Source organism: Diceros bicornis, chromosome 1 (genome assembly GCF_020826845.1).
Source record: "Diceros bicornis minor isolate mBicDic1 chromosome 1, mDicBic1.mat.cur, whole genome shotgun sequence".
NCBI lineage: Eukaryota > Metazoa > Chordata > Mammalia > Perissodactyla > Rhinocerotidae > Diceros > Diceros bicornis.
This window is the reverse complement of record NC_080740.1, coordinates 4,595-24,244: the sequence shown is the minus strand read 5'-3', so window position 1 is coordinate 24,244 and position 19,650 is coordinate 4,595. Positions and strand designations below refer to the sequence as shown.

General features: G+C 54.3%; 2 protein-coding genes across 5 annotated transcripts in view; one reads left to right on the top strand and one right to left on the bottom strand.

The window, feature by feature from the left end:
* Positions 1-10,991, bottom strand: part of SNAP47 (synaptosome associated protein 47) — a 71,983-nt gene extending 60,992 nt beyond the window's left edge. The window contains exons 1-3 of one of the 3 annotated variants that reach the window (XM_058553183.1): positions 10,673-10,730; positions 9,372-9,498; positions 8,870-9,005 (exon numbers count right to left, since the gene is read on the bottom strand). In XM_058553183.1, the coding sequence (XP_058409166.1) occupies positions 8,870-8,908 (39 nt within the window). In that variant the 5' untranslated portion in view covers positions 8,909-9,005; positions 9,372-9,498; positions 10,673-10,730. Of the gene's footprint in view, positions 1-8,869; positions 9,006-9,371; positions 9,499-10,672 lie in introns of all 3 variants that reach the window. The other 2 variants (XM_058553269.1, XM_058553090.1) reach the window with 2 other exon arrangements.
* Positions 10,992-11,201: 210 nt separating this feature from the next.
* JMJD4 (jumonji domain containing 4) lies at positions 11,202-19,420 on the top strand. Of its 2 annotated transcripts, none has more exons than XM_058552962.1 (6): positions 11,202-11,695; positions 11,827-11,992; positions 13,891-14,016; positions 14,374-14,641; positions 15,227-15,373; positions 15,932-19,420. In XM_058552962.1, exons 1-6 carry the CDS (start codon positions 11,437-11,439, stop codon positions 16,232-16,234), a joined length of 1,269 nt encoding a protein of 422 aa, XP_058408945.1. In that variant the 5' UTR covers positions 11,202-11,436; the 3' UTR covers positions 16,235-19,420. The 2 variants fall into 2 exon arrangements, with proteins under 2 accessions (XP_058408945.1, XP_058408860.1); XM_058552877.1 differs by having other exon boundaries at positions 11,375-11,695; positions 15,753-15,962.
* Positions 19,421-19,650: the final 230 nt, after the last annotated feature.

Below are 19,650 nucleotides of genomic sequence, written 5' to 3'. Positions count from 1 at the left end.
TAGCAGCCCCCTTATAAGACTGGAGGGTTCCTTGGCTATGATACACACCCACGGTGTGTGCAGCGTCCACCTGGGCCCTCGGAACTCGGAGGCACAAGGAACAGATGCAAACACGAAGCCTGCTGTGCCATGCTGAACAGCCCTTTGCTCTTGGACTCAGGATCTCCTGTCTTCTGCCACACTGACGGAACTGTGTCAGGCTCACTGTCAGCCTGCAATAAGGTCTCAGACCCTTCACGGTTCCTGACGGGATGTGCACCACAAAGACCATTCTGCTTTAGGGTCTGGGTTCTTCGTACCAGGATCTCTCTCTCTAATAAAACTAAATATTTAGGAAGCAAACTGCACGAACCCACTCTATCAATGCATAACACCCTAGGATGTTTCTATTAGACTTAAGGGAATATCAAACTTTCCCCAAATTTTAATTCACTTTAAAAATAAGCACATGAAAAGTTCAGAAATAGCAAGTCAGAATGGTGGCTACAACTGGGGACAAGGGAGGGGGCCTCTGTGATGCTGGCAACATTCCATTTCTTGTCCTGGGTGTACTCTTTGTGACAATTCAAGATTTGTGCATTTTCTGTTCTTATGATTTGTTCATTTTTCTCCATTAATACATCAATAAAAGGTTTACTAAATGCTCCTTAACAATATAAATTGTATTAGAAATTAGCAATAAATGTACACATGAAAGGTACACCAAAACTAAATCTCAGGTGTTCGAATTTCACAAACACTTGAAATCACTGCCTTAGGCAGAAGCGCAGCTAGAAGACCACCCCCCATGAGTCTCTTACACAGACCACCGTGGTGGTTCCCACTCAGGGGGGTGACCCCGGGCAGGTTACCCAGCCTCCGTGCATCCCCCTCCTGAGCTGTCAAGGGTAATAACCGTACCTCTCCCACAGCACGCTGCATGGGTTAACTGAACTGGTGTACGGACGGTGCCTGGAAGAGCACCTGGCACCCAACATATGCTACATGCGTCACTACGATCCTCACGAATACTACAAGTAGCTGCGAGAACTAACTCAGGGAAGAGTCCACAGTTTTCTCTGGGCGCCACTTCTTTTACGACTGCCAGAACGTTGCCACACCCAAAACCTGCTGCTTGGTCTCATTAGTTTTCACCATCTGATCAGAGTGGGCTACACAAATCAACCTGGCCACACAAACCAACACGACGATGGAGAGGAGATGAAGAGGAGGAATGAGCCCAGTGTACACAAATTCAGGTGCCAGGTTAAAGCAAAACAGCTCAGTTCCATTACAGGACAAACAGATGTAACCTCTACACTAATCCGATGGAACTACCTCACAAGTGCACTCCAGAAGTTGGCAAGGCAGGCCGAGACTTCTCAGACGTGCATACGTGCCAATCAGCTCCTGCCATTCAGTCCTACAAATCAGGCCAGATCACCAGTTCTAATTACTAATGCCTGAAATTAGGACAAGCCTACAACAAAGCTGCCACATTAAGAGCGAGGATTTCCTCATCACTGAAAAATAAAGTAAGGTGCGGGGCCTGGAAGCACTAAATATAAAGATGTCAAGGCAGGAGGACCACAGAGATCTTCATTTTACAGACGAAAAGAGCACAGCTCCATCGTGGTAGAAGCTCTGGAGGTCCCTGACAGCCTGGCTAGTACTCGTTCAAGAGCACAGCATCATCAAGTGACACTCAAGCATCAGTTCTGAGAAAGTAACACCTCAGGATCTGGATGTTTGCGGAGGTACAATAGAGTCCAGGCACCAAAGGAGTATACAGGTGAGAAGGCAGGACACACATACTTAGAGATAAGCAACAATAAGACTGCATACACTGCACTGAAAAGACAGTAAGTGGCGAAGAACATTCTATAAAAGACTGCTGCAGATTAAGACTATTGGGAAGGCAAGCCTTCTACTTGAGGAATGTGTGTGGCTTGCTGTGGGGACCTCGCAGCTCACAGGGGACCGCAGGTATGTTAGGAGCAGGAAGCAGCAGAGACCCCACTCTCAGGTCCAGCACTGCCTTCTCAAGCATTGGTGGCAGGACCACTCAGGCCATAGGGGAACCTGAGGCTCATGGGGTCAGAAAGTTGCCCAGGGAGACAGGAACCCAAGAATCCGTCCTCTCAGCCAGCACGATGACGAACGCCAGACCAAGGGAAATCTAACACCAAGAACGCACCGGACAAACAAACTACCTCACTCTCCCACTCCAGGAGGGCTCTGTGAAGGGGCCAGGAAATCCACGCTCTTATGTCACTGGAAAGCTAGTGAAGATTTCCTCTGCTATTTCAGACTCCTGGCCTCTTGCAGAAGACGGTGTCATCTTCCTGCGGGCTCCATCTGTGGGCTCTGCATACAAGTCCTCCCGGCACAGCTGGGCTTGTGCGGAAGTCCACTGCCAGGGGCAGTGCAGCTGGGAGGCTGCCTTTCCCGTGACCACGTCCTGCACTGGACAGGGGAACCGCACAGCACACACGTCTTCATCAGACCTTTCTCCCTAGTAGAGGAACACTCGCCTGAGCACTCCGAAACAAACACACAACAACTACAGAGTGGCCTGGACAGGGCCTCTCACAGGACATGGAAGCAAGGTGTGTGCAGACCTTCAGCTCATCGTGACCGACACACCTACAGTGCCCTGTGAGCTGCGAGGTCCCCAGCGAGCCACGCACACAGCCGGTAGCGCTGCTCTGCCACTCAGCCACTCTGCAGTCATTCAGACTGAACACAGGCATACCTTCTTTTATTGTGCTTCGCAGATATTGTTTTCCACAAACTGAAGGTTTGTGTCAACCCAGCATCAAGCAAGTCTACTGGCACAATTTTTCCAAGAGCATTTGCTCACATTGTGTCTCTGTGTCACATTTTGGTAATTCTCACAGTATTTCAATCTTTTTCATTATTATATTTGTTATGGTATCTGTGATCAGTGATCTTTGATGTTACTATTGTAATTGTTTTGGGGCACCACGAACTGCGCTCATGTAAGACAGTGAACTTAACTGATAAATGTTTTTTGTGTTCTGACTGCTCACACAGCTCAGACTGGCTGTTCCTCCATCTCTCTCCCTCTCCTCGGTCCTCCCTATTCCCTGGGACATGATAATATTGAAATTAGGCCAATTAATAACCCTACAACAGCTTCTAAGTATCGAAGTGAAAGGAAGAGTTGCACGTCTCTCACTTTTAATCAAAAGCTAGAAATGATTAAGCTTAGTGAGAAAGGCATGTGGAAAGGCGAGATAGGCCAAAGGCTAGGCCTTTTGTGCCAAACAATTAGCTAAGCTGTGGAGACAAAGGAAAGGTTCTTGAAGGAAGTTAAAAGTGCTACACAGGAATGATAATAAAGCAAAACAGCCTTATTGCTGATATGGAGAAAGTTTTAGTGGTCTGGATTGAAGATCAAACCAGCCACAACATTCCCTTAAGCCAAAGCCTAATCCAGAGCAACATCCTACCTCTCTTCAATTCCATGAAGGCTGAGAGGTGAGGAAGCTGCAGAAGAAGAGTTTGAAGCCAGCGAGGGTTGGTTCATGAGGTTTAAGGAAAGAAGCCGTCTCCATAACATAAAAGTACAAAGTGAAGCAGCAAGTGCTGATGTAGGAGCTGCAGCAAGATGATCTAGCTAAGATAATAAAGGTGGCTACACTAGACAACAGATTTTCAATGTAGAAGAAACAGTCTCACACGGGAAGAAGATGCCATCTAGGATTTTCATAGCTAGAGAGAAGTCAATGTCTGGCTTCAAAGAACAGGCTGACTCTCTTGTTAGGAGCTAATGCAGCTGGTGACTTTAAGTTGAAGTCAATGCTCATTTACCATTCTGAAAATCTAGGGTCCTTAAGAATTATGCTAAATCTACTCTGCCTGTGCTCTATAAATGGAACAACAAAGCCTGGATGACAGCACATCTGTTTACAATATAGTTCACTGAATATTTTAAGCCCATTGTCGAGACCTACTGCTTAGAAAAAGATTCCTTTCAAAATATTACTGCTCATTGACAATGCACCTGCTTACCCAAGAGCTCTGATGGAGATGTACAAGATTAATGTTGTTTTCATGTCTGCTAACACAACACCCACTCTGCAGCCCATGGATCAAGGAGTAATTCCTACTTTTAAGTTTTACTACCTAATAAATACATTTCATAAAGCTATAGCTGCCATAGATAGTGATTCCTCTGATGGATCTTGGCAAAGTCAATTGAAAACCTTCTGGAAAGGATTCACCATTCTAGATGCCATTAAGAACATTCATGATTTATGGGAAGAGGTCAAAATATCATTAGCAGGAGTTTAGAAGTTGATTCCAACCTTCATGGATGACTTTGAGGGGTTCAAGACTTCAGTGGAGGAAGTAACTGCAGATGTGGTGGAAAGAGCAAGAGAATTAGAAGTGGAGCCTGAAGATGTGACATGATAAAACTTCAACAGATGATGAGTCGCTTCTTCTACAAGAGCAAAGAAAGTGGTTTCTTGAGATGGAATCTACTCCCAGTGAAGATGCCGTGAAGGTTATTGAAATGACACAAAGGACTTAGAATATTACATAAACTTAGTTGAAAACACAGCAGTAGGGTTTGAGAGGATTGACTCCAATTTTGAAAGAAGCTCTACTGCAGGTAAAATGCTATCAAACAGCATCACGTGCTACAGAAAAATCATCTGCGAAAGGAACAGCCAATCGATGTGGCAAACTGTATTATTGTCTTGTTTTAAGAAATTGCCACAGACCCCCCAACCTTCAGCAACCACCACCCTGATCAGTCAGCAGCCATCAACATCAAGGCAAGACCCTCCACCAGCAAAGATTACAACTTGCTCGAGTCTCAGATGATGGTTAGCATTTTTTAGCAATACAGTATTTTTTAATTAATGTATTACTTTGCTTTTCTAGAAATAATGCCATCACACACTTAATAGACTACAGCATAGTGTAAACATAACTTTCATATGCACTGGGAAGCCAAAAAATTCATGTCATTCACTTTATTGCGGTGGTCTGGGACCGAACTCACAATATCTCTGAGGTATGCCTGTAACAGAAAAGGTCTCCACTCTCAGAATTAGGGGACATGTAACCACATCAATGCAACCATGGTTTTCAGTGTTTCCAAGTCCGGGACAGACATCAGAGGAAAGGTGCCTCGGGCTTCAGCCACTGCAGCGTGCTCGCAGCAGGGTCAGCCCCTAAAACTGGCTTGACCCTGGTCCTCCTGGCTGAAAGGAGCCTCCCACCCCTTGGCCACCCCCTGCCAGCCATAAACCATCTCCAACCCACCAAGAGTTGGGAGGGGCCATATCTTCTTCTCCACTGTCCCATACTTTGGGAGCTTGATTTAGCATGGAAATTGAATTTATGTTAACAATTGCGCAACCCAAGCTATCATTCCTGAGCATGTACTCTGGGAGGTATTCCAGGAGCGCTGAGTGAGATGATGCACAAATTCCCCAAAGAATCACTGAGTCTGGCATTGCAGCATCCGAGCAAGCACGCTGTAGTTGCAACTCCTGCTGCGCCACAAACTTCATGACTGTGGAAAAGTTACCTCACCTTCTAGGCCTCTGTGCATCCACCATTAAAATAACTAAAGACCCGAAGACAAACATCAGCCCGAAAATATTCTAAAATCCAAACAGAGAGAAGAAAGAGGAAAGAAGATTTAGGAGGAGAAGAGCCAAAACACTTCTCATACTGTACTGTGTGTAAGAAATATGAGAAAAGTTCTCAGGTTTGACAAATCTAAGGAAAAAGCAAAAGGAAAAACCTGTGGCCACAGCCTTTCCCACCACAGATCTCCGGTCAGCTTTCTCAGCAGACCAAGGAAACAAGGATTAAGTGGAGAGCCAGTGAGAACAACACCCCCGTCCACCCCTCCCTCTCTCCCTGGGCTGGACTCCCCTGCTGCAGTTGTCCCCGGGAATCCTGCCTTCCTCTGGTCCCCTGGACACTTCTCGGGGAGCTGTGTCCCTGCTCCCCAAAGGCCAGACTCTTGTGCCCTTGACCCCAACTCCCTCTCTCTCCACACCAGGGGCACTTTTTTCTGCTAAGGGCCAGAGAGTAAATATTTCAGGCCTTGTGGGCATATGGACTCTGTTACAAGTAGAGTGGAAGCTGTAGAGTGGAAGCAGTCAGAGACAGTACAGAGACAAGGGTGTGGCTTTCCAGTGAAACTTCATTTACAAAACGTGGCCTGTGGGCCACAATCTGCCAATGCCCGTCCTAGATCACCTCGCCAGTTTACACACATGCTCCATGAGCTTCACCTTAAAACAGACACATACACATCCCCACAGCCCTCTCCAGCTGCTGCTTCTCCCACAGACACTCACTGCTTCCCTGTGCTCCCCCATCCCCAACCCAGGCACCTCCCCGTCCACCTGGCTCCTGTCCCCACCACTCACTGACACCACTCTGCCCAGGTAGCCAGCTGGCCAAATCCAATGCCCATGTCTGTTCTAATGTCTGTCCTACACACCTGCTTCCCTTCTGAGAGATACTAAGTCTTGGCTTCATGGACACCGTGCTCCTTGGTCTCCCCTCTCACTTCTCTGGGGCCTTGTTCTCAGTCTTTGCTGGTTCCTCCTCTTCCGTCTGACTGCTAAATGCTGGACCGACCAGGTCATGGCCTTGGTCCTCTTAATCAATACTCTCCTCCTAAGTAAGTCAACACAGTTCTATGGCATTAAATATCCTCTCCACGCTGTTGCCACCCAGCTTTCCTCTCCAGCCCAGTCTCCTCCAGACTTGCACATCTGTGTACCAACTGGGCATCTCCAACTTAGCAAGCACCTCTACCTGCTCCTCCACCTCAGTGAAGGCATGGCAAGGTGAGGAGTTCTCTTGGGTCCCCTCTTCCTCATCCCTCCCAACCCTCTGTCACCAAGGCCTGGCAGTTGTGCCTCCATGTGCCCTCTGCCCCTCCTCCCCACAGCCACACCACTACTGACGGCTGTCATCACTCCCCTGGACAAGCTCCCAACTGGCCTCCTCGCATCTCTCTGCCCCACCAGCCATTTGCCACCCAGCAGCCATGACTGTCATAAACAAAATAAGAAAATGTCACCCTTCTACCAAAACCCTTCCCTGCATACTTAGAGAAAAGTCTCAACTCCCCTCCCCAGCCAGCGGCTCTACTGACCTGCAGCCTCATCACCCAGCCTCCTCCTTGCTCTGTTCCTGCTTCAGGGCTCCCATCTGCTGTTCCCAGGTCTCTCAATGGCCAACTCCTCCTCACCCTCCAGGTCTCTGCTCCATGGCATCCCCTACCCTTAATGGACCCCTCAGCAACCTCAGCACTCACTACAGCTCCAAAGAGCCTGTGAACGTGCTGACACATTGACCAATTCACTCTACACACTGGAGAAGGCAAACATCGCGGGCACCCGATGAACACGTGATGAGTGAGCCACAAGTCACGTCACGTGAAAACAGTGACCGTGTCCACTGCAGACAGCCTTCTTCCTTCCACGTGCTGACCTAGGACTACGATCTATGCTGAGCTCCTGGAGTCCTCACGCGGTCCTCTCCTGCTGTAACCTGGAACCTCCATCTCCTGGTGAAAGACCTGCAGACCGTGCTGACCCTGTGAATACAGCTGAATTAGGGAGGGGAGGTCACGGGAAGGCACCCCACGGGTGTCTGAGGCTAATCCACAGAGTGATGCTCCTCCTCACATGGACTGCACTGCAATTAGTATAAATGGACCTCTTTCAGCACTTGTATCAGACCTGTGCCCTACAGTGAGACTCAGTATCAAGTAAACACCTATTTTTAGTTAATTTCCAAAGTAACAGAACAAGCAACATTTTACATACCTTCCAATGACTCCTGACCACAAGAAGGCTCAGAGTCAGAACAGTGCAAGCAGTGTCTCCTGGCGCCAGTGGCCAGCCTTTTCCATTACCTTTACCTCCTGCCCCTCGGAGCCTCTCACTTTCACCCTGGGAGGCTCAAGCGTGCTGCTCGGGGGTGTTTCATTGCAACAACGTGGCCTGTTTCCACAGCATGCACCTTTGAACTAGGGTTTCCCTTTATTCCCGCTGCATTTCCTATAAAAGTCCCCTCCTGCCGCTTTTTTTTCTGGCCCTCTATGGGGTGCATCACTGGGATGTGACAAAGCTTAGAGCAGTGCCCCGCCCCCAGACTCTGACTCCGTAGGTCTGGGTGGGGCCCAAGAATGTGCATTTCTCACCAGCTCCCAGGTGATGCCAGGGCTGCTGACTAGAGGCCTTCGAGGGACACAGACTCATGTTCCAGTCCCAGCCCTGCCTCTCACTAGTTATGTCAGAGCGGTGGTAATACTGCCCACACCAGAGGGCCACCGTGTGGGCTAGAAGAAGCACACCACAGAATAGCTGGCCCCGAGCAAGTGCTCAAGAAACAAGACCTCATCTCCTACTGTGAATTACTGGCTCAGTTGCCCCAGCAATCCTGGGGAGCATATGGACCTCCTGCCCCAAAAACTCCCCTTTCTTAGGAAACTCGGTCACAACTATAAAGCTTCAGCAACTGGAATCCTCTCAGGCAATACCTATCTGAATTTCCTATTTCCCCCATGAGGCAAACTTAAAACCATACTGCCCCAATCATTAGACCATTATGAATACTCTGCTTCCTACTCTTCCTGTTTGCCTCCCATGATCTGCACTCACCACAACTAGAATCGAGTGATTAAGGAGCATTTGGTCAACACACGGCAAGATGCTGACAGTGTATTGCTAATTTCTTAAAAAGGTTAAAAACAGCAAAAGCTCACATATATAAATTCACATACATATAAAACAGAAAGAGAGAGACTGTGTGTGTCTGTGTGTGTGTGTACAGGGAGGCAGAGACACAGAATGTGAATGAATAAGTGTATGCATACCTGGAAGGTCAGATCTATATCAAAATAAAAAATGCTCATCTCAGGATGGGCTCACCGGTAACTCTTTTTCTCCACTTGAACCTGCCGGTGCATTCTCACTTGCTGCCATACACTGGCCCAGTGAAGAACTCCACACCTTGAGCACACAAGGCACGATGAGGTGGACGGGGAGGGAGCACCGTGCACCCGGAATCACACAAGGCCTCACACTGCTCCACTTGCTAGAGACACTCTCCACCACCCATCCCATCTCTCCCTGGGCCTCAGACTCTTCCAAACGCACTGTCCTCCTAGTCCTTCCCTCCTCTACCTTGCCCCACTTCGGTCCTCCCCCTTCTCCTCCTGGGTAAGCTTCATACCCCTTGGGAAGAGTTGCCCCCCAAGTCCCCCTCCAAAGCTCAGAGCCCCAACATCCCCAGAACCTCCCTTACCCCACCTGTAAGGGTACACAAGACTACACTTTCGTCGTTTAATAAAGCAGAGCCAGTTGCCCCTCCCTTACCTTTGGTGTCCCCTTTGATCAGGAATGAGATGAACCAGCATCCAGATCTCATAAGGCAGTCACCACCTGCCAACTGAGAGCTGTCAACACGCCTCCAGAACCGTCCTGTGTCTCTCATCAGGTGCATCTATGCTCCGTCAAGGAGAGCAGAGAGGTCTTCACTGCTCTATCCTGCTCTACTGAGCGTGAGATGTGAAGCGCTACCCAGCTCTGCACTCTCCTGCAGACTCTTTACACACACGTAACCTGCCACGCTCACACAGGAACAAATCTGTTTTCTTGCTTGTCACGTTGATGTCAGTTGGTGTGTGTTGACAGGACGTTTATTTCTCAGACATGCTGAGACCCTGACGTAGCGCCCCCACCCATGTTCCCACTCAGATGTCCCCCCGTTTCAGGCCGTCAGTCTGCACAGCTTTAAATCCCCACCCTTGATCCTCCACACTTTCACTTCAAGCCCTCTCTATTCCCCCACCATCCCCTGCAAGTCCTCACCATCTCCCTAGGCCCCCACCATGCCCCTATGTCCTCACCATCCCCCTAGGCCCCCATCATCCCCCTAGGTCCTCACCATCCCTTCAAGGCCCCCCCCATCCCCCTAGGCCCCCCCAATCCCCCTAGGTCCCCAACATCGCCCTAGGTCCCCATTATTCCCCAGGTCTGCACCATCCCCTCCAGGTCCTCACCACCCCCCTAGGTCCCCAATATGGCCCTGGGTCCCCATGATTCCCCAGGTCCCCACCATCCCCTCCACGTCCCCACCATCCCCCAAGTCCTCACCATCGCCCTAGGCCCCTAATGTCCCCTCTGGGTCCCCATTATCCACTTAGACCCACACCATCCCCCCAGGTCCCCACCATCCCCCCAGGTCCTCACCACCGCCCTAGGCCCCTAGTGTCCCCTCCGGGTCTCCACTATCCACTTAGGGCCCCACCATGCCCCTGGGTCCCCACCATTCCCCCAGGTCCTCACCACCACCCTAGGCTCCTAGCGTCCCCTCCGGGTCCCCACTATCCACTTAGGCCCCCACCATCCCCCCAAGTCCCCACCATCGCCCTAGGCCCCTAGTGTCCCCTCCAGGTCCCCAGCATCCCCCTAGGCCCCCGGCATCCTGCCGTGGTCCCCACCTGTGGCCCCTGTGTCTCTCTGTCAGCCCAGCCCACGTCCCACCACCGTCCCCAGTCCCTGGGGCACTGGGAAGAGGAGGGGTCCTCACTGTGGCAGCAGCGGCGCGCTGCGCGAAGGGAGGGCCGGAAGGGCTTGGGGCACAGGCCGAGCCGCAGACTAGAGACGCCGCTTACCTGAGCCGCTGCGGAGGCTGAAAGGCGGCGAGATCCAAGACCCCCGCCGCGGACAAGCGCAGACGCCGGGCGGACTCGGAGCCGGGCTGGAGGCGCTCTGCGCCTGCGCAGGGTGAGGGCCGCAGCAGGCTGCATGCGTGCGCCCAGAGCCTGGCCCACCGCGTCTCGGGCTCGGGCAGGAACTCCGCCCGCGGGCTCTTGGTTCCGCTTGGCTGCGCGGGGCTGACCCGGGCCCTGAGCGCCTATGCCTCGCAGTTTTCGCTCCTGCCGGCGCGGGGCCGTGAGCCGCGGTGCCCACAGCGTCTGCGCCGGAAGTAGTTTAGGAAGTGCTTCCTTTTTCGCCTCCCAGTTTAAACAGCGGGAGTAGGGAGTGAGGAGGCCGGGTTCCTGGTCCACGCTCCCAGCTCGGCTGCGGTGTCCCCGGAGCCGGGCCGCGGCGCTGGCCCTCCCGACCCCGGTGACCCCCGACCCCGCAGACCCCCAACGCCCGGCGACCCCCGATCCCAGCAGCTTCCCCGACCCTGGCGACCCTCGATCCCAGCAGCTTCCCCCGAGCCCTGGTAGCTCCTCCTGCCCCCGGCAGACCCCCACCCCCCGGGGACTCCCCTATCCCAGCAGACCCTCGCCCTCCCGCGACCCCCCGATCCTGCAGACCCCCACCCCCCGGCGGCTCCCCAATCCCGGCAGACCCCCGCCCCCCCGCGAGACTCCGATCCCGGCAAACCCCCGCCCCCCGGCGGCCCCGGGCGCGGAGCCTGGCCGGGATGGACCGGGAGACGCGCGTGTTCGCCGAGAGCTACTTCCGAGGCCTCCGGGGGCGTCCCCCTGGCGGGGTGGCCCCGGCCTGCGTGGACTTCATCGCGGAGCCGGCCTCCTTCTCCTACGCCGACTTCTTCAGGGGCTACCTGCTGCCCAACCTGCCGTGCGTCTTCTCTAGCGCCTTCACCGCGGGCTGGGGCAGCAGGCGGCGCTGGGTGACGGCCGGCGGGCAGCCCGACTTCGACCACCTGCTTCGGACCTACGGTGGGTCGGGGGCGTCGGGGGAGGGGGCGGGAGTGTCTGGAGACCGCGTGCGATGAGCCGGGCGGGCGGGTCCAGGAGCCTGGGCGGGCGGGAGGACCCGCAGCACAGTCCGCGCCTGCCGGTCCTTGCAGGAGACGTGGTCGTGCCTGTTGCGAACTGCGGGGTCCGGGAATACAACTCGAACCCCAAAGAGCACATGCCCCTGAGAGACTACATCAGCTACTGGAAAGAGTACATCCAGGGGGGCCACTCGTCCCCGCGGGGCTGCCTCTACCTCAAAGACTGGCACCTGTGCAGGTACGGGGCGTCGGTTGGTGTGCGAAACCTGCGCTCCTGTGGTGGGGCGGGTCCCTCTCTCCCGCGGGGCCGGCTCACGATGCGGCTGTGAGGAGCGTGGGCCCGGCAGAGCCAGACGGGCGTGGCTACCCCGTCTTCTCTGTCGGGTTAGCCCAGAGCCGACGCTCCCTGCCTGTCACTGCCATCCATCCTCTGGGGCGCCCCGGGACTGGCCTCCCCTCTCTAGCCTCACTTCTCCAGGTCAGGCCCTATCTCGTCGTCCTGGTCTGCAGCCAGTCTCCTGACCGTCTGCCCGGCCTCGGGTCCTGCACCCCACTGCTGGGCTGGCTGAGGTCGATCTTTCCAGCAGGCCTGTGTCCCACCCTCGTCAAGTTTCCACCGCTGAGGAGCAGCACCAGCTCTCTAAAGAGGCTGTTCCCAGTGTGCCCACCCGCCTGGAGCTCACATGAGCTGCCCTGAGAAGCCGCTCGCCTGCAGGGTTTCCGCTCTGTGAGGCGGTCCTTGGGTTTTGTGTCCGTTTCCCGCACCCAGGGGTGTGCTTTTCACAGGCAGAGAGGGGGTCACAGTCAGCCCCCACCAGCTGGCTCAGGGCCTGGCACCGAGGAGGTGCTCAGTTAACGCTGGATGAACCAGTGAACAGCCGAATTCTTGTTTTACTGACGTGGAAACTAAGGCTCAAAAGGTAAAGTGAGACTAGAATTCGGGCCCTTGTGATCCCCAAGACAACGCAAGAGTGCAGGAGCCATGGCACTACCCACTCGCAGCTCACCCTGGGTGTTCCCCCACTGCTTCTCCTCAGCCACAGAGAGCTGGCCAGGTAGATGGTGGATCAGGTGCCACCAGACACTGGTCCTGGCCTCAGGGCCTCAGACCCAGACACTCATGTACTGTGGAATTGGGCTTCAGATAAGCAACAAGTGGTTTCTTTGGTATAAATACGTCCCGAGTCTTGCACTGGGCCTACTTGTCCTAGAAACTCGTTCATTGTTTATTTGAAATTTAGTTCGACTGAGTGTCCTGTGTTTTCCCCGGCAACCTTAAAAATAAAAAGAACAGAGGAACGCCTGGGTCAGACAGGCCGTGGTGGCCATGAGAGGTGATATCTGAGCAGGGTTTCAAAGGATAAGTAGCAGTCTGTTGGCGCACAAAGGCATGGCAGCAGAGGAACTGGCGTGGTTTGGGGAACTACAAGTGGTTTGGTGCTGCTGGGGCTCTCCTCTGTCCTGGCTTCTGACCAAGTGATGTGTGAAGAGTCCAGAGCCTGTTCCAGCATGTCGTTGGTAGAAACTTGTTCTCCCTGGGGCTGATTCAGTGTGCTCTGTGTTTGGGGGCCCATTGGTTGGGTTGTGGGAATGGACCAGGGGAGTGAGGGGTTGAGAGACTGGGGGCAAAAAGGACCTCAGTGTAGAGGGGCCATCCTGCCTGGGCCTGTGGCCTTGCATCCACTCGGCAGAGTTGAGGTCACTGGTGTGGTGAAAACGCATAGGAGACCCATGAATTTGGGGAACCAGCATGATGCACGTAGAACCCCAGGTCAACCAGAGGCTGAAATCCTGGAACTGGTGCAGGAGGGGCCCGGAACGTCTGGGTCGCTGCCTGTATGGGTCGTCTAGACCGTGTCACAGCACCCCCAAAGCCATTTTATCTGCTTTCTACCTGGTTCAGTCATTTGGGTGGGGCTCAGCTGAGGTCTCTCGGGGCTGTGGTCATCAGGTGGCTCGATGAGGGCTGGGTGGTCTGAGGTGATCCCATTCAGCCTAGCAGTTGGTGCTGGCTTCAGAAGGCAGCTCAGGGTCACTATGTTCCAAAACTGTCCTGCTATCTCACGTGTTTGGGGCCTGGGTGCCGGGAGGTGGGCTCGTCCCACTCGGGCTGCAGCCTCGTGCCATTCTCTAAAGGGACTCCTCGGCAGAGGGCGTGTTCACTCTGCCCGTGTACTTCTCGTCCGACTGGCTCAATGAGTACTGGGACGCCCTGGGCGTGGACGACTACCGCTTCATCTACATGGGGCCTGCCGGCACCTGGTAACCGCCTGTCTGCTCCCACCCCTGCCCTACACCCCATGCCGATCACTCCCCTGAACCTTCCTGCTGGCATGTCAGCTGTTGCCCAGCGCCTCTTGGAGATTCCCATGAGCCAGGCCATGGAGTCGGTGCCAGGTCTGGCATTTCCAGGCTTACTTCCCCTCTCTCCTCCGTGGCTCCACCCAGAGCCTGTGCACCTCTTGCAGGACGTTCTGGGGGGGGAGGTTTGGCCGCCCACCTGGCTCATAGGCCAGGTGTGACATCTGGGTACCTCAGGCCTTTGAGCGCAGCCAGCCTGTTGAGAAGAAGCAAAGCCCACACCCAAGCCACGAGACACCAACAGGATCTCTTGCACAGGTCGCCATTCCATGCCGACATCTTCCGCTCCTTCAGCTGGTCCGTCAACATATGCGGGAGAAAAAAGTGGTTCTTCTTCCCACCAGGGCAAGAGGAAGCCCTGCGGGATTGCTATGGTGGCCTGCCCTACGACGTGACCTCTCCCACACTCCTCGACAGCCGCCTGTACCCCATGCGCGAGCACTGCAGCCCACCGCTGGAGGTCACGCAGGAGGCAGGCGAGATGGTCTTTGTGCCCAGCGGGTGGCACCACCAAGTTCACAACCTGGTAGTGTGGGCACTCCCTGCCCCACACGCCCGTGACCTGGCCCAGACAGGCCAGGGAGACATGCCACAGGGCCCCGCCAGGCTGGCCCTGATCCCCATTCAGCTGTGCCCTCAGGCTGCCCAGCGGCCCTCCTCTCCCTCACCGCCTTCCTGGATGTCTTCTTGTCATGCCGTCATCCCTCCTGATCCCAGAGTAGGCAGGCTGTTCCTCTGGGAGAGCCTGGGTGTGGGACGGGCAGGCCGCAGACTGGCTGGTCCTGTGTTGGGCTGTGGCCCACTGGTTCTTGCATGGAGCACTGCTGGAAGCCCCCAGCCCCTGTTTCCCTCCCTCCCATGTTGCTTTTCTGGACAGCAATGGGCAATGGGTCCTCACACAGTGGGGTTGTCCCAGTCCCTCAGGGAGCCCCACTCTGGGTTAGCTATAGACTCGGATGATCCCAGCCCTGCTCCCTCTTCCCTCCTGGCCCCCATTGGGAGACAGGAGCAGCCCCTCCCAGAGAGGCGGCCTGGGAGGACCTCAGGATGGGAGGAGGGGACAGTGCCTGCCGTGGGCTCATGGGGACAGCCTGCGCCCTGCCCCTTGCAGGAGGACACCATCTCCATCAACCACAACTGGGTCAACGGTTGTAACCTGGCCAACATGTGGCACTTCCTGCAGCAGGAGCTCTGTGCCGTACAGCAGGAGGTCATCGAGTGGAGGGACACCATGCCCGACTGGCACCACCACTGCCAGGTGGGGCGACCTGGGGACGGGGGGGCTCACCAGGGCCAGAGCTGGGACAGGGAGGGGCTCACCAGGGCCAGAGCTGGGACAGGGAGGGACTCACCAGGGCCACAACGGGGACGGGGAGGGCCTCGCCAGGGCCACAGCGGGGATGGGGAGGGGCTCGCCAGGGCCACAGCGGGGACGGGGAGGGGCTCGCCAGGGCTGGACTGCAGTCAGGGGCAGGGGAGTACTCACCAGAGCCAGGGCGGCAGGGGGGAGGGTGTTTGGTGGCCCCTAGGATAACCTGCAGTCTCGGGGAGGGTATGGTCCGTAAGGCCTGAGCTTCAGTGTTGGTGGCATGGTGGCCACCAGGCCTGCCTATGCCAGGGTCATTCTGGGCTTCTAGGCTGCGGAGCACAGACCTATCCCATCACTGGCTGGCTCCCGTGTGTCTTGGTCTCCATCCTCGAGGACTGGACTGTGTCCCCGGGGTCATTTGCAGCCTGTTCTCTGTCCACAATTAGCAGAAACTTGCCTGGAGCTGTGAGCGAGCGGCAGCTCACTGGCTGCTCCCCTCTGGCCCAGGTCATCATGAGGTCCTGCTCTGGGATTAATTTTGAAGAATTTTACCACTTCCTCAAAGTCATCGCTGAAAGGAGGCTTCACCTTCTGGTGAAGGGGACAGGCCCTGGAGAGGTGGAGGACGGCAAGGGCGCCGAGCTGGGCCCCCAGCAGGCGACTTTCGACGTCGGACGGATTGCCGAGGTGCTGGCATCCGTGGTGGCCCACCCCGACTTCCAGAGAGTGGACACCAGCATGTTCTCACCGCAGCCAGAGGAGCTCCTCAAGCAGCTGGAGGAGGTTGTGGCCACCACTGCATCCCTTTAGTGTTTGCTGCAAGGATCAGCAAGACACGTCCTGACGGGACCCTCGAGGCACTGGTGTGGAAGGCAGTTGCCCTGCTCCAGGGTCCTTTTGGAAATACAGCTTTATCCTCCCGTGTGGCCTGGGACACGTCACCTCCCCATTGAGCCTTGTCACTTCAGCGTCCCAGGCACAGTTCCTGCTCTTATGGGGTCTCATACTGTCCTGGCTGTCCGTTGGCATCCTTGGGACCCTGGTGCCTGTCCAGAGGGTCCAGGCTCCTTGTCCTCGTGAGGCCCGGCCAGGACTTGGAACTCTGGATCCAGTGAGGGGAGGGTGGGGAGGTGTTGGTAAGTTGGACCTGCGGCCAGGAGGCCGGGAACGTGCTGGGGGCTCAGGAGTCAGGGTGGCCACACCTGCTGTTTGCCATCCAGGGTCATTTTGCAAGCATCGTTTGATTCATCAACCACTCTTTGCACACTCAACCTGCCCTGTCCAACTTCCAAACCTTGCACATCACCTCTGTGCCAAGCAAAAATCAATCATTGCACAGTGTTCTATTGTTTAAACTCTGCACACTTTTCTGCACCATCTGCTTTCCACTCTTTGCACACCTAGTGCCACTCCGGTAGTCACGGTTTTAGTGTTCTCCAGAGAAATGGAGCCAATGGGATATGTGTGGAGAGAGATGTTGGGAGCTGGTGTGAGGTCTGCAGGGCAGGCTGGAGACCCAGGGAAGAGCTGATGTGCAGTCTTGGCTCCGAAGGCTGAGCACTTGGGCACAGTTTCTGTATGCAATCTAGAGGCAGAATTGCTGCTGCTTTGGGAACCTCGGTCCTTGCTCTTAAGGCCTTCAGCTGACTGGATGAGGCCCCCGCACATGATGGAAGGCAATCTGCTCTACTCAGAGTCTGCCAAATTAAATGTTAATCACATCTAAACAATGCCTTCACAGCGACATACAGACTGGCATTGACCAGACCACTGGGCACCATGGCCTGGCCGCGTCGGCACATGCGATTGACCATCATCATCACTCCCCACATGTTTTCTGGGATTTAGCGGTCACTCGTCCATCCAGCACCTCTCCGACGTTCGGCAGTGTCTGCCTGCACGCTTGCTGTGGGCGATTCAACAGCCACTTGTGCACTCATGCTGCACCATCGACTTCCACACCTGCCCACACACTGCCATTTTACAGTCGCTCTTTGCACACTTCCCTGAGTGTTTTTCAACCACTGTTTCAGCATGCTGTGTGATTAAACTACTCTTTGCACACTCACTGGGTTGGGCAACCACCCTTTGCACATGTTCTGTACCATCCAACTTCCTTTATTTGCATGCCCACTCTGCCATTTAATCACTCCTTGCAGACTTGCTGTGTGTAGTTCAAACGCCAATGTCTACGTCATTCTCCGGCTTCACACTTTGCACACCCATTATTCACCAAAGTCACTGTTCACACACTCGCCATATGCAGTTCAACAAAGAATCTATGCATGTGCATTTTGCTCGGTCCAGCTTTCAGTCCAACATGCCCTCTGCTGCATTTAACAATTGCTCCTCCTGTGCTCACCCTCAAACTTTTGACTCTCAAACACCCACTGTGTGCTATTCAACAATGTTGTTGCGCACTCACTGTGCAAGAGTCGCTCTGAACACTCACTGGGGCCAGGTTAGCAACCACTCTTCACCTTTCTGCTCCTTCCAGCTCCCACTCCTGCATAGCCATTGTGTGCCATTTGACAGTTCTTGCATACTCACTGTGCAAATCAGTAACCACTCTTTGCACAGTAGGTCAATTCATCACTCTTCCCTTGCACATTAATTCTGCACCACCCACTAAGCCATCAATGATCAACTTCACAATCACGACGTGATCCAACAACCACTTGCTCTGTTTCACTCTATCCTATGTCCACTTCTTGCACACCCACTTGCATTCAGCAGTATCTCCTTGCACAATCCCTCTGGGCCTGGCAGAGGTGAGCCCTGCTATATGTCTGGGTGACACTTGTGGCCATTGGGGAGGAGGGGGACAACTCAGAATTGTCCCACAGTTCATCTGGCTCTTATCTTTACGGGCTGTGTACTCAGGGGGTGTTGAAAATACTGAACAGGCTGGAGGCTCTGCTGCGCCTACTGTTGGCCCTTTGGTTCCCGATCCTGGGGAAGCCCCAGGAGGGCACTCGATGAGCTCAGGCAGTATGTTTCCCACCCGGACTGGAAGCCTTCCAGTATTTAGCTAGTAATGCTGTGTCCATACTGCCCATGGACCCTCAGCCATCAGGCTGCGTCTTCCAGCCCTTCCCTTGGGAAATGTTCACACCCCATGACGTTCATCGGGCCCAGCTAGAGAAGAGTGACCGTGGTGTGTCTGGCGGGGGCTGGGGCCGGCTAGGGCATTTCTGGTTAAAACGGTTATACTAGGCATTGCTGGGAAGCCCATGGAGTGAAGCCCAGCTGTTGGCCTCAACTCGGCACCACAAATCTTTCCCCTGCATAAGAAATAAGCAGGAAAAGGAATTGTGAGGTCAGAGACAGGATCCCGAGAGGATTCAAATCCAGGTTTGGGCCCCCGAGGGGGACTGAGAATGGAAAGTCCCACCTGCCAGCCCTCAGTCCATTTGCTGATGGTCTTCCTCTGGCTTGTCCTTCCACATGGGATGTTCCTATCTGTTTTACAATTTTCCCCGCTTAGGGCTGATGGAATTCCAGAGTTTGACCTTGGAAACTACAGTTTCCCGACTGGTGGTCAAAAGATACCTCAGCAAAAGAAGCAGAAAATGTTCCCTCTTCCTCCCAAATGGGAAGGCAGCCACTGTCCTGGGGCAGGAGGTGGTCTTGGCAGGTGTTCCTATGGAAGACGCCCACGTGTCAGTGGTTGTGGCTCTCCCTGTGGAAGTACCTTCAGCCTCTGAACCCCAGGAGTTCTGGGGGACTGTGAGCTCCTTATCTGGTTTAATGGTGCTGAAGCAAATGTGTCCACTGAGGGGGCGTGGGCATGTCCTTCAGCAGCTAGAGAGGAGAGGCTGGCTCTTCTCACTTCTCCCACCTAAAATAAATGGATGGCCCTGCAAGGCTTCTTATGGAACGAGGAACGAGCGAGTCTGTGTCACATTTCAACACAGGAAATGAAAGAACAAAACCACAACTCCCAGGCTCTAGTAGAAACAGGATTTTAGTATAGTATTCAAGTGTAGCCTTTGCTGTTCACAACAAATATTGTCCCAATCGGTTTTTTTTTTTTTTTTACCTTTTATACACAAATTCAATCACCCTCTCAACTCCTCCAAAATCTTCCCTTCCTACCAGCCCCACCTCTGTGGTCCCAGAATGCCCTTGGTGCCTGGCCCTGGCGGTGGTGCAAGAGAACATCAGTGGGACTTGGCCGGCCCCTTCTCACTCACCTGGGGAAGAGTGTGATATGTCGAGGGGCT